The sequence below is a fragment of the Mustelus asterias genome, chromosome X (assembly GCF_964213995.1).
Source record: "Mustelus asterias chromosome X, sMusAst1.hap1.1, whole genome shotgun sequence".
NCBI lineage: Eukaryota > Metazoa > Chordata > Chondrichthyes > Carcharhiniformes > Triakidae > Mustelus > Mustelus asterias.
This window is the reverse complement of record NC_135834.1, coordinates 12,956,569-12,977,406: the sequence shown is the minus strand read 5'-3', so window position 1 is coordinate 12,977,406 and position 20,838 is coordinate 12,956,569. Positions and strand designations below refer to the sequence as shown.

The following is a 20,838-nucleotide window of genomic DNA, read 5'->3' as shown; positions in this document are numbered from 1 at the left end:
TTTGGTACGACCACCATGCTAAATGGGATAGATGTTGAACAGATCTAGCAACTTAAAATTGGCGTCCATGGGGTGCTGTGGACATCAGCAGCTGCAGTATGGGCTATAACTTTTTGGCTCCCCAGTGTCAGATTTTGGGGGGCGGGGGGGCGGGGGAGAGCGAGTGGATACCCCAAATTTTCATTGGGGAGTCCCTCTCAGACTTTCACAGCTAAGTATTTGCATGTGCAAACTTCCTCTAGGCAATTACGCTGCACTGGGAACCATCTGACAATGTGATTTAAATCTGTATTACACCAATACTCTAAAACAAAATTAGAAGATTGAAACTTATTCTGGGTAAGTATTGCAAAGACCCAGACCGAGCCCCCCCATGAGATTCCCACCCCTCGACTCCACCCAAACGGTGAAATATCTTCTCCTCGCACTAATGCCAAAATTAAAAATAGTTAGGTTCTGGTCTAACCTCATAATGTACCTTGTGGTTTCTGATCTGGTCCCTAATGTGCCTAAAAATGAGGTGTCACTCCAGTGAAGCTAGCAGGATTACTTGCATGCCAAACAGTGGAAGCAGCATGTGATTGACAGACCAAAGCAATCCCATAACCAACTGATCAGATCTAGGCTCTGCATTTCTGCCACATCCAGTGTAAATGGTGGTGGACAATTAAATTAACTGGAGGAGGAGGCTCCACAAATATCCTCATCCTCAATGATGGAGGAGCCCAGCACATCAGTGCAAAACACAAGACTGAAGAATTTGCAACAATCATCAGCCAGAAGTGCTGAGTAGATGATCCATCTTGGCCTTTTCCCGAGGTCCCCCAGCATCACATTGCCAGTCTTCAGCCGATTTGAATCTCACCACATGATGCCAAGAAACAGCTGAAGGCACTGGATACTGCAAAGGCAATGGGCCCTGATAACATTCCGGCAATAGTACTGAAGACTTGAACATGAACAAAAGAACTGAATGACAGAGGTGAGAGTGAATGCCCTTGACATCAAGGCAGTATTTAACTGTGTGTGGCATCAAGATGCCATGGCAAAACTGGAGTCAATGAGAATCTGGGGAAAATGTCTTCACTTTTCGGAGTCATACCTAATACCAAGGAAGATGGTTGTGGTGATTGTAGGTCAATCGTCTCAGTCCTCGGACATCACTGCAGGAGTTCCTCAGGGTTGTATTCTCGGCCCAGCTAACTTCTGTTGCTTCATCAATGACCTTCCTTCCGTCATAATGTCAGAAGTTCAACTTCCCAGATACTGAAGCAGTCCATGCCCCTAAGCAGCAAGATCTGGACAACATTCAGACTTGGGCTGATATGTGGCACATAACATTTGTATCACACAAGTGCCAGGCAATGACCATTTCCAACCATCTCCCCATGACATTCAATAGCATTACCATCACTGAATCCCTCACTGTAACATCTTGGGGATACCATTGACCAGAAACTTAATTGGACCAGCAAAAAAGTACTGTGGCTACAAGAGCAGCTCAGAGGCTTGGAATTCTGTGATGAATAACTTGCATCCTGACTCCCCAAAGCCTGTCCACCAGCTACAAGGCACAAGCCAGGATTATGCATGATGGAATACTCTCCACTTGCCTTGATGAGTGCAGCTCAACAACACTCGGTTCAATAACGTCTAGGACAAAACAGCTGCCTTGATTGGCAACCCATCCACCACCTTCAATATCCACTCCCTCTTCCACCAATGCACAGCAGCCGTGTACACCAACTACAAGATGCACTGCAGCAATTCGACAAGGCTTCTTAGACAGCACCTTCCAAACCTGTGACCACTACCACCTAGAAGGACAATGGCAGCAGACACATGGGAACACCATCACTTGCAAGTCCCCTCCAAGCCACTCACCATCCTGACTGGGATGTGGAGATGCTGGCATTGGACTGGGGTGGGCACAGTAAGAAGTCTCAATACCAGGTTCAAGTCCAACAAGTTTATTTGATATCACGAGCTTTTGGAGCGCTGCTCCTTCATCGGGTGAGTGGAGAGTTGGGTTCACAAACAGGGTATATATAGACAAACACTCAATTGCAAGATAACGGTTGGAATATGAGTCTTTACAGGTAATCAAGTCTTTACAGGTACAGACAATGCGAGTGGAGAGAGGTTTAATCACAGGTTAAAGAGGTGTGAATTGTCTCAAGCCAGGGCAGTTAGTAGGATTTTGCAAGCCCAGGCCAAATGGTAGGGGTTACACGTAGTGTGACATGAAGATCCCGGTTGAGGCCGTCCTGACTGGGAACTGTATCGCCATTCCTTCACAGTCACTGGGTCAAAATCTTGGAACTCCTACATAAGAGTACTGTGGGTGTACCCTCCACCACATGGACTACAGTGGTTCAAGAAAGCAGCTCACTAGCACCTTCTGATGGGCAATAAAAAATGCTGGCCTAGCCAGCGAGGACCACATCATGAGAACGAATATTTTTTAAAAATCCCATATAAAGCTCTGGTTAGGCCACAACTGGAGTATTGCGTCCAGTTCTGGTGACCACACTTAAGGAAGGGTGCGAGGGCTCTTGAGACATTGCAGAGGAGATTGACCAGAATTGTTCTGGCATTGAGGGATTTTAGCTACAAGGTCAGGTAAGAGGAGCTCGGGTTTTCTGCTTGGAGAAAATTAGATTGAATGGAGAATTGATGAGGATGTACAAGGTTATGACAGGTTTAGATAAGGTAGACAAAGAAAAACTGTTCCCATTAGCTGATAATGCAAAGGCTTGGACACAGATTTAAGTTCATAAGTATACAAGATCCTGAACAAAGTGGACATTGAAAGGATGTTTTCTCTTGTGGGTGCGCTCAGAACTATGGGAAGCTGACTTCACATTAATAGTTGCCTTTTCAGGACTGTTGGGTCCATTCATTCCTTTGAACAGACGAAGGGACAGCACTGGTGCAGGGTTTTAAAGTGAATTTCTTTTATTGAAATTTAACGTGACAAGCAGTAAAAAAAAAAACTTTTGCATTTGTTCTGGTGTTGCTACCTTCAAAAACAGCACTTCTGACATGCCCGTCTTTTTTCCTCAACTGAGGTTTCCCTCCCACAGTGGTTGACGACATTCAACTGGGTCTGGCCCATCTCCTGCACCGCTGCCCTCACCGCTTTGCCTCCCTCCCAGACCCACTTGTCCTCACTTTTCACCTGATGATCCTCTGCCATTTCCGCCAACTCCAACATGATGCCACCATGAAACACATCTTCCCCTCGCCTCCCAGTCAGCATTCAGCTGGGACCAGTCCCTCTGTGACACCCTAGTCCACTCCTCAATCTCTCCAATGCTTCATCCCCTTCCCACAGCATCTTCCCTCGCAATTGCAGAAGATGCAACACCTACCCCTTTACCTCCTCACTGTTCAAGGCTCTAAATATTCCTTTCAGGTGAAGCAGCATTTCACTTGCACCTCCATCTTCAATTTGGTCTCCTCTACATTGGGGCTTTGTGAGGCCATACCTTGAGTATTGTGTGCAGTTTTGATCTCCTAGTCTGAGGAGGACATTCTTGCTATTGAGGAAGTCCAGCGAAGATTTACCAGTGTGATTCCCAGAATGGCAGGACTGACATATGAGGAGAGATTGGATTGACTGGGCTTGTACTCATTGTAATTTAGAAGAATGAGAGGGGATCTCATAGAAACATATAAAATCCTGATGGGACTGGACAGGCTAGATGCGGGATGAATGTTCCTGATATTGGGGAAGTCCAGAACTAGGGATCACAGTCTAAGAATAAGGAGTAAGCCATTCAGGACTGAGCTGAGGAAGAACTTCACTCTGAGTTGTGAACCTGTGGAATTCTCTACCACAGAAGCTGTTGGGGGCAGTTCATTAGATATGTTCAAGAGGGAGCTGGACATGGCTCTTGTGGCTAAAGGGATCAAGGGAGTATGGAGAGAAAGCGGGAGTGGGATACTGAAAGTGCATGATCAGCCATGATCATATTGAATGGTGGTGCAGGCTCGAGGGGCTGAACGGCCTACTCCTGCACCTATTTTCTATGTTAAACGCAGACTGGGTGACCACTTTGTGGAATATCTTCGCTCAGTCCGCAAGCATGACCCCAACCTTCCTGTTGCGTGCCATTTCAACTCACCATTTTCCTCTTATGTCCACATGTCCATCCTTGGCCTGCTGCAATGCTTCAGTGAAGCCCAGTACAAACTGGAGAAACAACACCTCATCTTCTGGTTAGGCACGTTACAGCCTTCTGAACTCAACATTGAGCTGAACCACTTTAGATGGTGACCTTTCTCCTCCATCTTGACCCTTTTTGGGTTTTTTTTGTTTTCTTTTTTCATCCCAATGCAACCTCCCCCACAGGACCTTCTGTAACTTGTTCTTTAGTTCTGCTTTCACTGAACACTGACCTTTTGTTCTCCTCTTGACACTTTCTGCTATCTTACCTTTTATGCCACGATCAGCACCTTCTTTAGCCCTAAATGCTACCATTAACACCTCCTTTGTCTTGTGTCCATGACACCTTTGTCAATCTCTCCTTAGCTCCAGTCTATCCCCGATCTATTCTGCTCCATCTTCTCCACCACCTCTTTCCCCCCCCACTATATAAACCATCACATTTCTACCCCTCTTCAGCTCTGAAGAAGCCATATGGATTCAATGTTGACTCTGTTTCTCTCCCCACAGATGCTGCCAGAACTGTTGAGTTCATCCAGCATTTTGCGTTCTTACTACATAAATTGTGTTGATCAGTTGTAATAAATGTAGTATCTGTAGTTTATACAGCTTTCAGCAAGTTCTTTAAAATATAGGCACTTAGAATGAATATTTAAGAGCCTTGATGCATTCAGAAAATAAAGGAGCATCAAGGCTCCATGAGTAGGAAACTGAGGATCGAGTGTCATGAATTATAAAGATGCCCTTTTCTTTTGAAGATGAAATGATTTCTTTCAGGCAATTCGGCAATCAAAATGTTGGCAGTTTTAACAGTTCAGCCAACAACAACCTGCAACAGGCACATTTCCTCAGCTTGGTGATTTTTTTAACACTTGATCATAATCAGACACCACTTTTCCAGCTGCTGCATCACACCAGGAGGGTTGTAAGTAACAGATCCTATTGGATGAAAGAGTTCTCGTTCTATGAGTCATACAAAGTGTTTCTGAGGACTAGAGCCTTTTTTCTAAAATAAATTGTCACAACTTTAAAATGTCTGGTAGCAGGGGAACAGTCGATGGATCTATTTATGGATTTGGGAATCAGATTTATTTGTTGGTTGGATAAAATCAATTCGATGCCTTTTTTTAAAATAAAGCTCAATATTTCAACTGACCACATGTTAGCTGACTTTTTTAGTTAGAAATTGCATATCTATGGAGCCTTTACCATCCTTGGGGTGCCACAAAGCTCTTAAGTCTCGTCACTGCAGTTGTGGTAACAAAACAGTAATTTCCCTGGGACTTCCACCTTTCACTGCCGAAGTTACGGCTGCTGGTGGAAAGAGCCTCAAGATGAATTGATGCAGAATTATTTGATGGAAGACAAAAAGTATAATTTGTGCACCATATATGCAAACTTGTTGAATCTAACTGGCTCAAATTTTGTCTTTATAAAAGAGCATAATTGACAACTAACTCGGTAGGACCAGATTTAAAACGAGCTCCTTCATTGTTGCAAAATCTTGGAGCATCCTACCAAAAACAACAGCGGGAGCAGCTTCATCACATGGACTGCAGCAGTTTAGGATAAGGCCCACCACCAACTTCAAGGGATGGGCAATAAATTCCGGTCTTAGCAACACCCAAATCCTAAAAATGAACTTGGCAATTTTCTAGCTGTTTCTTTTTTTTGAGAAATTGTAAAGGAAATCTATGTACAAGCAGAGCTTCTGTGTCATTGCTCATGGCGAGTTGGCGAATGCTGTTGTTTCATAACAATCAGGATGATGTGTAATGTTATGTACAATCTAAAGAAAGAAGGGCCTCAGGACATTGCCAAAGTGCTTTCCATCCAATTTAAGCATTTTTGTAAAGTAGAAAATGTAGTAGCCAGTTTGTGCACAGCAAGGTTTCACAGTGACCTGTTTCAGTGATTTTAGCTGAGAGATAAATGTTGGTTAGGATAGTGGAATGAATTCCTGTGTTCTTTGAACTAGTACCATCTGTTCATTTACTTCCACCTCCAACAGTGCTGCATTGCCTTGGTACCATACTGAGTGTCGGCCTGGATTATGTGCTCAAGTCCTTGGAGTGGAATTTGAACCCTCAACCTTTTGATTCGGGGGCAAGTGTGCTACCCATTGAGCAATGCCTGCCCCATTCTATCGGTGTCACTGATATGCAAGATGTATCAGATTTGATTAACTTGTTTACCAGAATGAACAACAAGGTTCATGAAGGCTGTCCTGTGCTTTGGTCAGACAGGAAGAACAGTTATAGAATTTGGCAGCACTGAGTGAAGGCCTTGTCAGTACTCGTGGAAATGCTATGGTTTAGCAGCACTTTATGGGAATGTGGCATTTGGCAGAAGGAGGGACTAGAAATGGTCCTGTTATGGCAAAAGGGTTACTATAAGTGTTGCATTACAGAAATTCTATGTGGGTGCATTATTTTCCCAATTTAGAAACTAAAACGTCTTCTATCTCATAATCAATGAAGGTGCAAAATTGAAACACCCTTCTATTATGAATGGACCTGTAGGAGTTTTTGCTCTAATTGCCTGCCTCTCCTTGTATCTGGGTGACCCTAGAGTGGGAGCCAGTGGTGTCTTCTGGTAGACTCAATGTCTTCCACAAATGGGAGTGTGTGGGTGACACGGGTAATATTTGAATTGTTTAGTTTCCTGCATCTTTTTTATGATTTGGGTTTTATTAGTTGTGCTTTTCTAAAGCGGGGGCACTTTTGTTGGATCCTTTGCTTGAATCCACTGTCTTAAGGACTCAATTATAAGAGGCATGTTCACAATCTTGTTTTCATACCAAAAAATGATTATAATTCAGTGATTTTGGCTTTTAGGGATAGAGACATACAGAACTAAAACAAACTGCTGGAAATATTCAGCAGGTCAGGCAGCACCTGTGAAGAGAAAAACAAAGTTAACATTTCAAGTCTGTGGCCTTTCATCAGAACTGGGTGAAAATATTGACCTGAAAGGATAACTTTTTTCGTTGCAGATGACCTAAGTATTTTCAGCATTTTCTGTTTTCAGTCCAGATTTCTAGCAGCCACAGTATTTCGCTTTTGCCTGCAGAACTACCCCAGTAGTGGGTGGTCTATTTGAGGGGCAGGGGGTACTGTAAGGGAGAGAGAATTCCACACCCGTCTGGACTGGGACGATACCTGATTTGCGAGTCACTGGTGTTTAAACGCACTTGGGTCCTAATAGAATCCATGTATGTATGGTATTCTATTCCGCCGTTCACTTCTTATTGGTGAAAATTCAATACTAAACACAAAGGACACCGACTGAGATTTAATTGTTTGCCACATCTGAATACAATTTTGCATATTTTCTATCTTGGCAATCGGGCCTGTAAAACATGGTAAAGGATATATTTAAATGTTCACTTCGATAGTTCAGTTAATAAGAGTGGACGGTTGCAAAAAAATATTTTTTCTGTGTCCTGGTGAAAATAATTCGCGCAAATCGAACGAGCTTCGAATTGATTTGCCCCAGGCTTTCAAGCCCTGATATTGGTGCCCATAACTATCATTGTATCGGCAATCTACTCGCTGCCCTTGTTCCCGGTAGGAATCGACGCAACGGAGCTCGGTTACTCGTCCTGGTAGTGTTATGAATCGGTTTTTTGTCGTTCTGCTCGCTTCCCTGTTGCTCGGAAGTTATGGCGGAAGTTGTTCACTGACTGGAATTCAATCGCTCGGAGCCGAGCGGAGGTAATGCTGCTGTACCTGTAAACGCTAATTTCTGAGGTAAAAATCGGCTTTTGCGTCCTTTTGAAGCGAATGTTTCATTCCTGAATCCAACGGTACATAAAATGTCGGCGCGCATTGCGCTGTCAAGCAAAGAAACCCGCGGCCTAACGTTTATTCACTATTATCTTCTGAGGGGGGAGGGTTCGTTTTACAAATCTACCTGCTCGGGAACCAATTCAGCAAACTTTGTTTGCTTTGTTTTCCGTTTTTTGGTTGCAGAAAAAATATGAACTGAAAAATACAAGCTTAAAATCGCCTGCTTTTCGAGACATTTGTCTCCTTTTCTCAGTCAACCGCACCTGCTACCGGAAGTCCCGTCTTTCCTTCGTGATGATTGGCGCCTCTGGGGAATTTGCGCTCACTGATTGGGCGGTCGTCCTGTCGATCATCCGAGGGGCGGGACGGTTGGCGCAGTTAAGTGTGAGTTTGCAATAGGTTCGTAATCAAGGGAATGTGAATATAATTTTGTAGAAAGTGAGGGTTCGGCTCCAGTGGGATTAAAGGTGTTGTATTGTAGCAGGCGAATGCCCTCGAGGAGACTACTGATGCCCTATTATGGTTCTGAGTCCTGTAGTGAGTGTTGCAGGTGTGCTGTTAGTCATGAGGACCCCCCGCCCCCCCCCGAGAAGTTAAAGCCAGCTGCAGTATTTGGTGTGATCTCTGTTTATTCCACGGTCATTGTTCAAACGGGACATAAGATCCAATTAAATGAAGCTATTTGTGGTGTTTAATGCTTCACATATATTTTATTCCGTCCCGCCCCCCACCGTTATTCAAGTGTCTGGAATGAGGCCTTTGTGTGTGACAAGTCTTCGCCTGTTGACAATTCAATTTTAAAATCCATTGTAGAATGCAGTCAGAATTGGTCTGGTGAATGCAATATAGGAGATTGCACACCCACGTCATGAACAGTGAAAGTATTATCTGTCGAATATGAACGAACGTTTATGATAAGTCTGATGTACTGGTCACACCAGTGTAAAAGATAAATCCCCATATATCCAGGGTAGTTCTGAATACATTGTGTGAAGATGTGACTTGCATACTGTAATTGCATTATACGATAAATATACTTCTCAGAATTTGTATGCAGTTAGTCATGGGAAGCAATAAAAATACAATTTCTGATGTTTAAACAGAAGTAGTAGAATTATGAAATCAATCCCAACTTTGTTTTCCTAAATTGTGACCATGCTTACCTGATGACTAAATAGTTCTTTATTATTTTTGATATTAGTTGAGTATTAAATTTGGTTAAATACTATTGTTGTAACTTGCAATGGTAGAAGGAGCAAAAATGACCATTGAACACGTTGTCAATTGTGGTGACTGTGATATCAAGTTTTGAGTGAGGTATGTGCCTCTATCACATTATTTATTTTCTGAGTCCTTAAAGTTCTGTGCCATTTATACTGCATATCATTTGAGTTTCAAGTGTGAGAGTTCTTCAAATATAGTTTTTTTTTTAAAAAAGGCTCACCTATCTACATAAAGCGTTGCCTAGGTAATAAGGCTTCCAGACTCTGCCAGTGCCACAATATAATTTATTGTTCGGTGGTGTGAGAAAAGACCCAAGTTGATTGACTTCTGATGGTTAAGTAACTTTCCCTCGTCTGTACCTCAACCCTCAAGCTGCTGCCTCCTTTTGCCTGACTTGAGATCAGAAATATATTCATTACAAATCTATGAACAGCTATCATGCTGGAAAAACATCTCTTGGGTTCGAAATAAATACATTTCCTTCTTCCAACCATAGGGAGGGTATTAAAATGGTGCTAAGTGTCTTATTCTTTACTGCAGCGGCCAGAAATTTGAAAAAGAAAACAGTGCAAAGCTTAGATTAGCTCCATGGGTAGAATCAATGACTAGTGACTGAGCATTGTGACATGACCTTATATAATGCTGCAGTGAGCATGTACTAACTGTTGCAAGAATCTTACAAGATGGCTACTTTTGGAGTGCTGTGTTATGTCCATATATAACAACTTCTTGTATTAGTGTGTTACAAGGTCCCTTATAACGATGCTTACAAATTTCATTGACATTTTGGAGATTTGGGGTATCATATTTTCATCATGTTCCTGAAACATTTTAATTCTTTACAGTATATTGGCTGCAATCTGATCTCTGTACTCTGAACACTTGTTATTAAACGGCTGAAGGCACTGCGTACTGCAAAGACTGTGGGTCCTGGCAATAGTACTGAAGATTTGTGTTCCAGAACAGACCGTGCTACTATCTAAGCTGTTCCAGTACAACTACAGCACAGGCTTCTACCTGACGATGTGGAAAATTGCCTGGGTATGTCCTGTCCACAAAAAGCAGGACAAATCCAATCCAGTCAGTTACCATTCCATCAGCCTCCTCGGGATCATCAGCAAATTGAGGGAAGATGTCACCAACAGTGCCATCAAGCAGCGCTTCTCAGTGTCAGCTTGTTCACCAGTGCTCAGTTTTGGTTTTGCCGGGGCTCCTCTGCTCCTGACCTCATTATAGCCTAGGTCCAAGCATGGACAAAAGAGCTGAATCTCCGAGGGGAGATGAGAGTGAATGCCCTTGACATCAAGGCAGCATTTGACCATGTGGTATCAAGGAGCTTTAGCAAAACTGAAGTCAGTGGGAATTGAGGGAAAAACTCCACAGGTTGGAGTTATACCTAGTCAAAAGGAACATGGGTGTGTTTGTTGGCGGCTAATCATTTCTGTTATATGACGTTGCACAAGTTCCTTTAGGGTAGTCTCCGCAACCCAGTCATCTTCAGTTGCTTCATCCATGATCTTTCCTCCAACATAAGTTCTGATGTGGGGATGTTTGCTGTTGGTTGAACACTGTTCAGTACCATTTGCAACTCTTTGGGTACTGAAGCAGTCCATTTCCAAATGTAGCAAGACCTGGACAACATTCAGGCTTGGGCTGGCAAGTAACATTGGTGCTGCACACATACCAGACAATGACTGTCTCCAGCAAGACGAGAAAAAAATCTAACCATCGCCCCTTGACATTCAGCAACATAATCGTCACTAAATCCCCTAACATCAACATCATGGGGGGGTTACTGTTGACCAGAAACTGAACTGGACCAGCCACGTAAATACTGTGGCTACAAGAGTAGTCGTGATGTGGAGATGCCGGCGTTGGACTGGGGTAAACACAGTAAGAAGTTTAACAACACCAGGTTAAAGTCCAGTTGGACTTTAACCTGGTGTTGTTAAACTTCTTGCTACAAGAGTAGGTCAGAGGCTGGGAATCCTGCTTTGGGTAACATGCCTCTTGACTCCCCACAGCCTACAAGGCACAAGTCAGGAATGTGATGGAATACTCTCCACTTGCCCAATGAATGCAGCTCCAACAACTCTCGAAGCTCAAAACCATCAATGACAAAGCAGCCTACTTGATTGGCTACTTATCCACCAGCTTAAACATTCACTCCTTCCATCACCGGCGCACACTGACAGCAATGTGTACAGTCTAAAAGATGCACTGGAGCATCACTCCAAGCCTACTTTGACAGCACCTTTCAAATCTGCTTCTACCACTAGAAGGACAGTTACAGTTGACAAACGGAAACATGGCCATCTGCAGGTTCCCATCCAAGTTGGGGAGATTGATATGGTTATATCACTCAGTCAGCTATCTACAGGCCCAGGCTAATGCTTTGGGGACACGCGATCAAATCCCATGGGGAATTTAAATTTAATAACCGGTTTGTAATTGAAAGCTAGTCACAATAATGACCCTGATGTAATTTTGGGAAGGAAATCTGCCATCCTTGCCTGTTCTGGCCTGCATATGACTTTTAACTGTTCAAGGGCAATTGGGGATGGGCATTAAATGCTGGCCTTGCTACGCTTTTCCTTTTTGAGGTGGTAGGGGCTGTGGGTTTATAAAGTGTTGTCGAAGGAGCCTTGGCGAGTTGCTGCAGTGTGTCCTGTAGATGGTACACACTGCCGCCACTGTGTATTGGTGGTGGAGGGAGTGAATGTTTATTGTAGTGGATGGGGTGCCAATCAAACAGATTACTTTGTCCTGGATGGTGTTGAGCTTCTTATGTTGTTGCAGCTGCATTGTTGCCAAGAGACAAGGTACACCATTTCCCAGACTAAGTCTAGGGTTACAGCAGGACGGTGTGCGTTATATAAATGCCAATAAAACACTCTGAAAACTGCATAGTCAATGTTTATATGCCTGTATTGAATTGGATTGGTAATGTGACGTGCTTATGTTGCACTGAGCTCACATTTTCTGAAATTAATTACTTTTTGTCTTTCTGCTAGTTTCTGTCCTGGCCATTCTGATTAAAAATCTAAATCTTTAAATTATCCAGCATGATGTGTAGTCTTCATGTGCAGTAGGGTTAAAGTGGACACGTTGAAGGTTGGGGGCTAATTTGACCTGGTTGCGCAGGTGAAATTGACTCTGCATTTTAAAGTTATACATTTCATTATTTTTATATATTTGCACAATTTTCTATGTCCACATCGCAACAAATTTGTCATGCTGAAGTTACACCCTCCTGTCGCTGGTGTACTGCAGCATCATCTTTGGTGGTAAGGTGTGATAACTTTACATAGGCAATTTTCATTATAAATTTCTATGGCCATATTTATAATGGGGGGGAAAATGTGTCCAGATATAACTTTTAATATACTGTGTATTTGTTTTTGCAAATGGAAAGGAGAATTTATTATTGACCATGAGTATCATTTGAAATTTATTTTAATATTTCAAAGTTTCCTACATTTTGAAATGGTCCCTTCAGATTGGGGAGAAAAAAAGCATATGTAGGTAATCAAAAATGGAGGGAGACCACTTAGCTTAACATCTGACATAGAGAAAATACTGGAATTTATTATTAAGGAGGTATCAGGCACAGTCAATATGGTTTTGTGAAAAGGAAATCATGTTTGTCTAAATTACTAGACTTCTTTGAGGAAGTAATAACAATGTGGATGGATGTAGTGTACTTAAATTTTCAGAAAACAATTTGCCAGGGTGCCACATCAAAGTTTACTGTACAAGGTTTGGTGCAGGGTGGTGACATATTAGCGTATCAATCTTTATCCATGCTAATCAGAAAAAGTAGGCATAAATGTGTCATTTTCAGGTTGGCAAGATGTAATGAGTGGAGTGCCACAGGAAAGAGTGCTGGGCACTCATCTAATTACAATCTATGTCAAAGGTTTGGATTAAGAGACCAAATGTACGGTTGCTGGACTTGTTGATGAGACAAAGATAGACGGAGTAAGTTGCGATGCCGTAAGGCGTCTGCAAAAGGATTAAGGTACAATGAGTGGGCAAAAATGTGGCAGATGAAGTATAATGCGGGGAAAATACTTGTTCACTTTGAAAGGAAGAATAGAAAAGCAGCATGTTATTTGACTGATGTACTGCAGAACTACAGAGGGATCTGGAATTCTAGTACATGAGCCACAAGTTAGTATGCAGGTACAGCAAGTGATTAGGAATGCAAATGGGATGATGATGTTTGTGCGATGGAACATAAAATATCCTTTTTTATTACAACTGTACAGGTTATAGGTGAGACCATGGGCAGGATTGTCCGGCTGCACTCGCCCCAAGACCGGAAGTACCCGTCCAAAGTCAATGGTCCTGTGCATGGTCTGCCCCCACCCACTCTGATTCCCATGAGCGGGGCGGGAAAATTCCACCCCACATCTGGAGTACCATGTACATCTTTAGTCTCATCTAGGAAAGAATGTGATTGCATTAGAAGCAGCTCAGAGAAGGTTTACTTGACAGATTCCTGAGAAGAAATTGTTTGAGAAAGTTTGGGCCTAGAAAAATAAAGAAAATCTTATTGAAACATAAGATTCTGAGGAGGCTTATCAGAGTGGCCTGTGCATCTGTGGGGGCAGGGTCATTGAATATTTTTAAGGCAGAGGTAGATAGATTCTTGCCTAACAAGGGAATCAAAGGATATTGGGGGTGGGTGGGATGGTGGTGTTGAGGTCACAATCCGATCAACCATGATCTTGTTGAATGGCGGAGCAGGTTCAAGGTACTGAATAGCCTACTGTTCCTAGTTTGTATGAACATTTTTAAAAACCTGTCAATTGCCTTGTATCTTGATTTGCAGTACATTGGAATAATTTTTTTGAAAAGTCATGAACCTAAACTGTTATTGACTGAGTATTGAAAACAATACAAGTTTTTAGATTTCAGTGTTTTGCTTTTTGTTTTTGTAATTTTCAGTCACCTCTACTCCAGGAATGTCCACCTTGAAATTTGCTCCTCCTCTTTGACCTAATTTTTGTCACTTTACTCTCTTGCCACCTTCATTGTTGTCTCTCTTCCTTTTTGTGTTTGATCACATATTTGCTAAAATGCTCTTACAGCTGCATCAAACAACAAAGCCTTTGGAGCAGTTGGAATCACTGCCAAAATTCTGAAACGCAGCAGGGGTACCCTCATGGTAAGGCAGCATGACCTCCTGTATCTTATCTGGGAAAAGGAATGCATGCCGGGTGATCTCGTGGATGATGTGATTCTGACTAAGGGCAACAAATCCAATTACCTCCTTCCAGTGACCATAGAGCCACACTACAAGTTTCAGTCTTAGAGGTGGGAGGCAGTATTGTCATTGGACTAGAATTCCAGAGAGCCGAGGTAATACCTGGGGAACCTGGGTTCAAATCACACCATGGCAGATGGTGAAATTTGAACTCAATAAAAATCTGGAATTAGAAGTATAATGATGACCATGAAGCCTTTGTTGATTGTCATTCCTTCCTCGGGGAAGGAAATCTACCATCCTTACCTGGTCTGGCCTAGCAAGCCACTCAGTTCAAGGCCAATTAGGAATGGACAAGAAATGCTGGCTACACCCACAATAATTTTTTAAAAAGCCATCGCAGACATGATCCTCACTGTCTGGCAAATGCAAAAAATAGCTTCAATTCACCAAAACCTTTTGAGTTAACAGAAGGTTTATGGAGTATCCTCCTCAATTTGGCTGCCCTTGGAAATTTGTCACTATCCTCTACCTACTCAATGCTGACATGAGCTGTGATCTCGCCAATGGAACCACCGCAAACCCTATATTGTGGAAACCTGGATCAAACAAGGCTGTGTCATCACACCAACCCTCTTCTACATCCCTTCCACTTACCCGGTAACCAAGCTAAAAATCAATGGCAAGATCCTGGAAGATGTGGACCTTTTTCCATATTTTGGGATCTTCTTGATGAAGGCAAACATAGATGACAAAATTCATCATAGCTTCCAATGTGCCAGCTCAGCCTTCAGCTGACTGAGGTGAAGAGTATTTGAGGAACAGGATCTGAGACCCGAATAAGGTTTACTTGGGCAGTGGTGATGCCCACACTTGTGCTTTGGAGACCTGGAAAATTTAGAGCAGGCACCCCAGCATCTCAAGTCACTGGAGAAGTGCAACTAGTATTGTGTTCGCAAGATAGAACCATAGAATCCTACAGTGCAGAAGGAGGCCATTTGGCCCATCGAGTCTGCACCGACCACAATACTACCCCACCCCCATAACCCCATGTATTTACCCTAGCTAGTCCCCGACACTAGGGGGACATTTAGCATGGCCAATTCATCTAACCTGCACATCTTCCACATATGGTGACAAAGGTGAACAAAAGGCACTGTCCTCTCCCAAATTGCCATGTCCAGCATTGAGGCACTGATCAATCAAAAAACAGCTGAGTAGTAAGTTTTTGTTTGTACACCTGACTCAATTCCTGAAGCAACTGCTCTACTCAGCATTTGGTCATGGCAGGAGACTTCCAGGAGGACAGTGGAAATGCTTCAGTGATGTCCTCAAACCATCCCTGAAGAGGTTAGGCATCCCCACCAACACGAGTTCCCTGGCCTGTGACTGATTTGGATGAAGAATATTAATTGGGAAGGCACCAAACACATCGCAAGACATTGGGAACACGCACATGAAATCGAGACATCAAAGAGAATGCATAAACATCCTAACAACTCATCCACCCAACCGTTTCAGTGCAACCTGCCCTGCGTGTAGCAGAGTCTGTCGATCATGCATTGGACTTGATCAGCTATCTCAGAACCCACTGAACCAGAGTGGAAGCAAGTCATCTTCAATCCCCGTGAAACTACCTAAGAAGGGTCTCTCGAGTATCCAGCATTTACCTTAGTGTGCCATTCTTTTGGTTATTTTGTGTCCTCCAACCTAAACCACTTCTCAAAATGATTACAGTACAGTTGGTAGACCGCTGTGACACTTTGGCATCAGCAACGTGACGTTTGCTCAAAACTCACATCGCAATGAATTTTGTTTTACTAGTTTTCAGTTTTTTATTATACTAATGACACAGTTGACTTCAGTGAAACTTGATCAAAGCATGCAATTCCAATAGAACAAAGCACTTGCCTTGCACTCTCATTGTATAGAATTCCAATAGCCCAAAGCACTTCCCATTCATTTGCATTGTATAGAACTCCTGATCCATGCACAAAATGTCCCCGCCGCCCCCTGCCTCACCCCACCAAAAACCCAATTTTCAGGTTCTGAAAACGCAGCATCACTATATTTAACCAGAAACATGCCACAGAAACTGATCAAGCTTTCACATTATTTTTGCTGGTATTGTTGGATGATTAAATGGGCTACAGTGCACAGACATGCAAGCTATTATCTTCATTTTATCTGGAATTCTTGATCCAAGCATTACTTCTCTCTCCAAGTTGGTTATTTAAGTGGATTCATCTGTGGTACACTGTGGTTTCATTACATAGATCTATTGGAATGCAGTTTGCAGTCTTGCCCCATGCATGCCCATCTTTTCTAACTGTGATGCATTTCCCTCCTTGCCCTCGTTAATGTGTCTCAGCAGTTGACCATCATCCCATGAGTTTGATCATCCCATGCTCTTCCAAATCCTCTCTGCAATTACACAATTCTTTGCTTTTAAAACTTATTTATGGAATGTTTCAATTCTAGATTTTCTTTAAATAATTGGATTTAAATTTCACCTGCTCCCGTGATGGGATTTGAACTTGTGTCCCCAAAGCATGAGCCTGGGTCTCTGGATTATTGGCTCAGCGATGTTACCACTACTACAACATCTCCCTTATGGGGCAAGTTCAGTGGGATTGTTCTTGTTGGTTTCCACTCTTGCCCATCAAAAGTGTGTCCATCTTGAGCTATGATTTTCTGTTTCCACCTCAAGTCCTTGGCCCTCTCCTCTTCCTCATCGACATGCAACATTATCAACACACTCATCCCTTACCAGCAATATCTGAAGACATGCATTCAGCTACAAACATTGAAATCACCGAACTCTACTACTCTAGCACCTCTTTCAACCCCTCCTCTTGCTTGTCTGATAGTCAATCTTGGATTCATCCCAATTTCCTCCAGTTAAATATTGGGGATATCAAAGGATTCATTGTCAGCACTCAGCACAAACTCTATACCCTAGCCACCAATTCAAAGCCCCCCCCCAACACACGCGCGCGCGCACGCACGCACGCACGCACACACACACACACACCCCCCTCCCTGCCATCAGTTGTAACTTTGTTCTGTTTGACTCAGAGCCGAGGATCTGATCCTTTATCATTGCAAAGATCCAGTTCCACCTCCACCGCTGCCTTTTGCTACTTAGACCCCGGGAGGGAATTCCCTCCTGCATAAGTGCTCACTATATAACTGTGACAAGAATTTGGCAAGGTGATTACTTCACTGCTTGATTATATCCCTATATAACTGTTTCTGTATTGATGTTTTGTCCAGTCTCTTGTAATAAGGCTGAAAATTTCTCTGACATATTGGAGATACTGGTGTATGATTTTTTTTGTGTTCCTGAACATTTCTTTGCAAAGTGTATTGACTGCATACAGTACCGAGCCCTCTACTCCTAGAAGTTGAGTGTCTTATCAGGTGTTGGGTGAGAGTGATTGGTGATCAAGGTTGGTAGCGGTGAGGAGAAGAATTTTCCCCAGATGTGGTAATGGTTGGTTTCTTTGTCATCTAGACTTGAAATAGAAACATAGAAAAACTACAGCACAAACAGGCTCTTCGGCCCACAAGTTGTGCCGAACACATCCCTACCTTCTAGACCTACCTATAACCCTCCATCCTATTAAGCTCCATGTACTCATCCAGGAGTCTCTTAAAAGACCCTATTGAGTTTGCCTCCACCACCACTGACGGCAGCCGATTCCACTCGCCCACCACCCTCTGTGTGAAAAACTTCCCCCTAACATCTCCCCTGTACCTATCCCCCAGCACCTTAAACCTGTGTCCTCTCGTAGCAGACATTTCCACCCTGGGAAAAAGCCTCTGAGAGTCCACCCGATCTATGCCTCTCAACATCTTATACACCTCTATTAGGTCTCCTCTCATCCTTCGTCTCTCCAAGGAGAAAAGACCGAGCTCCCTCAGCCTATCCTCAAGGCATGCCACTCAATCCAGGCAACATCCTTGTAAATCTCCTCTGCACCCCCTCAATCTTTTCCACATCCTTCCTATAGTGAGGTGACCAGAACTGAGCACAGTACTCCAAGTGGGGTCTGACGAGGGTCTTGTATAGCTGCATCATTATCCCCGCACTCCTAAACTCAATCCCTCGATTGATAAAGGCCAGCACACCATAACGCCTTCTTAACCACCTCCTCCACCTGCGGGGCCGATTTCAGAGTCCTATGGACCCGGACCCCCAAGGTCCTTCTGATCCTCTACAGTACTAAGAGTCTTTCCCTTTATATTGTACTCCTTCATCCCATTTGACCTACCAAAATGGACCACGACGCATTTATCTGGGTTGAAGTCCATCTGCCACTTGTCCGCCCAGTCTTGCATCCTATCTATGTCCCTCTGTAACTTCTGACATCCCTCCAGACTATCCACAACCCCACCAACCTTCGTGTCGTCGACAAACTTACCAACCCATCCCTCCGCTTCCTCATCCAGGTCATTTATGAAAATGACAAACAGCAAAGGTCCTAGAACAGATCCCTGGGGTACACCACTGGTGACTGACCCTTTGGGTAAGCCAGTTCTGGATTTTGTCTTTCATTGCTAGAGGGATGGAGTTTAAAAACAGCGAGTTCATGTTGCAGCTGTATAAGGTGCTGGTGAGGCCACACCTGGAGTACTGTGCACAGTTTCTGTCTCCCCACTTGAGAAAGGATATACTGGCACTGGAGGGGTTGCAGAGGAGATTCACTAGGTTGATTCCGGAGTTGAGACGGTTGGCCTATGAGGAGAGACTGAGTAGACTAGGGCCATACTCATTGGAATTCAGAAGAATGAGGGGAGATCTTATAGAAACATAAAAGATTACGAAGGGAAGAGATAAGATCGAAGCAGGGAAGTTGTTTCAACTGGCAGGTGAAACTAGAACTTGGGGGCATAGCCTCCAAATAAGGGGGAGCAGATTTAAAAGAACAACGAACGTTACAGCACAGGAACAGGCCCTTCAGCCCTCCAAGCTTGCACCAACCATGCCGCCCGACTGAACTAAAACCCCCTACCCTTCCGCCGACGATATCCCTCTATTCCCATCCTATTCATGTATTTGTCAAGATGCCCCTTAAAAGTCACTACCGTATCTGCTTCCACTACCTCCCCCGGCAACATGTTTCAGGCACCCACTACTCTCTGTGTAAAAAATCTACCTCGTACATTCCTTTAAACCTTGCCCCTCGCACCTTAAACCTATGCCCCTTAGTAATTAACTCTTCCACCCTGAGAAAAAGCTTCTGACTGTCCACGCCTCTCATAATCTTATAGACTCCTATCAGGTCGCCCCTCAACCTCCGCTGTTCCAGTGAGAACAAACCAAGTTTCTCCAACCTCTCCTCATAGCTAATGCCCTCCATACTAGGCAACATCCTGGCAACTCTTTTCTGTACCCTCTCCAAAGCCTCCACATCCTTCTGGTAGTGTGGCGATCAGAATTGAATGCTATATTCCAAGTGCGGCCTAACTAAGGTTCTATAAAGCTGCAACATGACTTGCCAATTTTTAAACTCAGTGCCCCGGCCGATGAAGGCAAGCATGCCCTGCCTTCTTGACTACCTTCTCCACCTGCATTGCCACTTTCAGTGACCTGTGTACCTGTACACCCAGTTCCCTTTGCCTAACAATACTCTTAAGGGTTCTGCCATTTACTGTATATTTCCTATCTGTATTAGACCTTCCAAAATGCCCTACCTCACATTTGTCCGGATTAAACTCCATCTGCCATCTCTCCTCCCAAGTCTCCAACCGATCTATATCCTGCTGTATCCTCTGACGGTCCTCATCACTATCCGCAAATCCACCAACCTTTGTGTCGTCCGCAAACTTACTAATCAAACCAGTTACATTTTCCTATTACAAACAGCAAAGGACCCAGCACTGATCCCTGAGGAACGCCACTTGTCACAGCCCTCCATTCAGAAACGCACCCTTCCACGGCTACCCTCTCTTCTTTGACCGACGGTAGTCATGATGTGGAGATGCCGGCGTTGGACTGGGGTAAACACAGTAAGAAGTTTAACAACACCAAGTTAAAGTCCAACAGGTTCACCCGGCAGCAAAAGCCACAAGCCCTCGGAGCCCCAAGCCCCAAGGGGCTTGGAGCTCCGAAAGCCTGCGCGGCCTCCGCCACCAAACAAACCTGTTGGCTCTATTCTCTTCCCACAGATGCTGTCAGACCTGCTGAGATTTTCCAGCATTTTTGTTTCAGATTCCAGCATCTGCAGTACTTTGCTTTTACCTTTAGTATAAATCTCATCCTATTCTCCATTGTCTTCAGCTCTGGCGATAGGTCTGCCAGACTTGCAATGTTGGCTCTATTCTCTCTCCATACGTGCTGTCAGACCTGCTGAGATTTTCCAGCATTTTCTGTTTTTGTTTCAGATTCCAGTATCCGCAGTAATTTGCTTTTATCTTACTGAAGCTACATCGTC

At 43.7% G+C, this 20,838-nt stretch overlaps 1 protein-coding gene across 6 annotated transcripts in view; it reads left to right on the top strand.

The window, feature by feature from the left end:
* Nucleotides 1-7,658: 7,658 nt before the first annotated feature.
* Nucleotides 7,659-20,838, top strand: part of ikzf4 (IKAROS family zinc finger 4) — a 169,896-nt gene continuing 156,716 nt past the window's right edge. For 3 of the 6 annotated variants that reach the window (XM_078201282.1, XM_078201278.1, XM_078201277.1), the window contains exon 1: nucleotides 8,239-8,346. In XM_078201282.1, the coding sequence (XP_078057408.1) occupies nucleotides 8,257-8,346 (90 nt within the window). In that variant the 5' untranslated portion in view covers nucleotides 8,239-8,256. Of the gene's footprint in view, nucleotides 7,924-8,238; nucleotides 8,347-20,838 lie in introns of those variants that run through there. The other 3 variants (XM_078201281.1, XM_078201279.1, XM_078201280.1) reach the window with 2 other exon arrangements.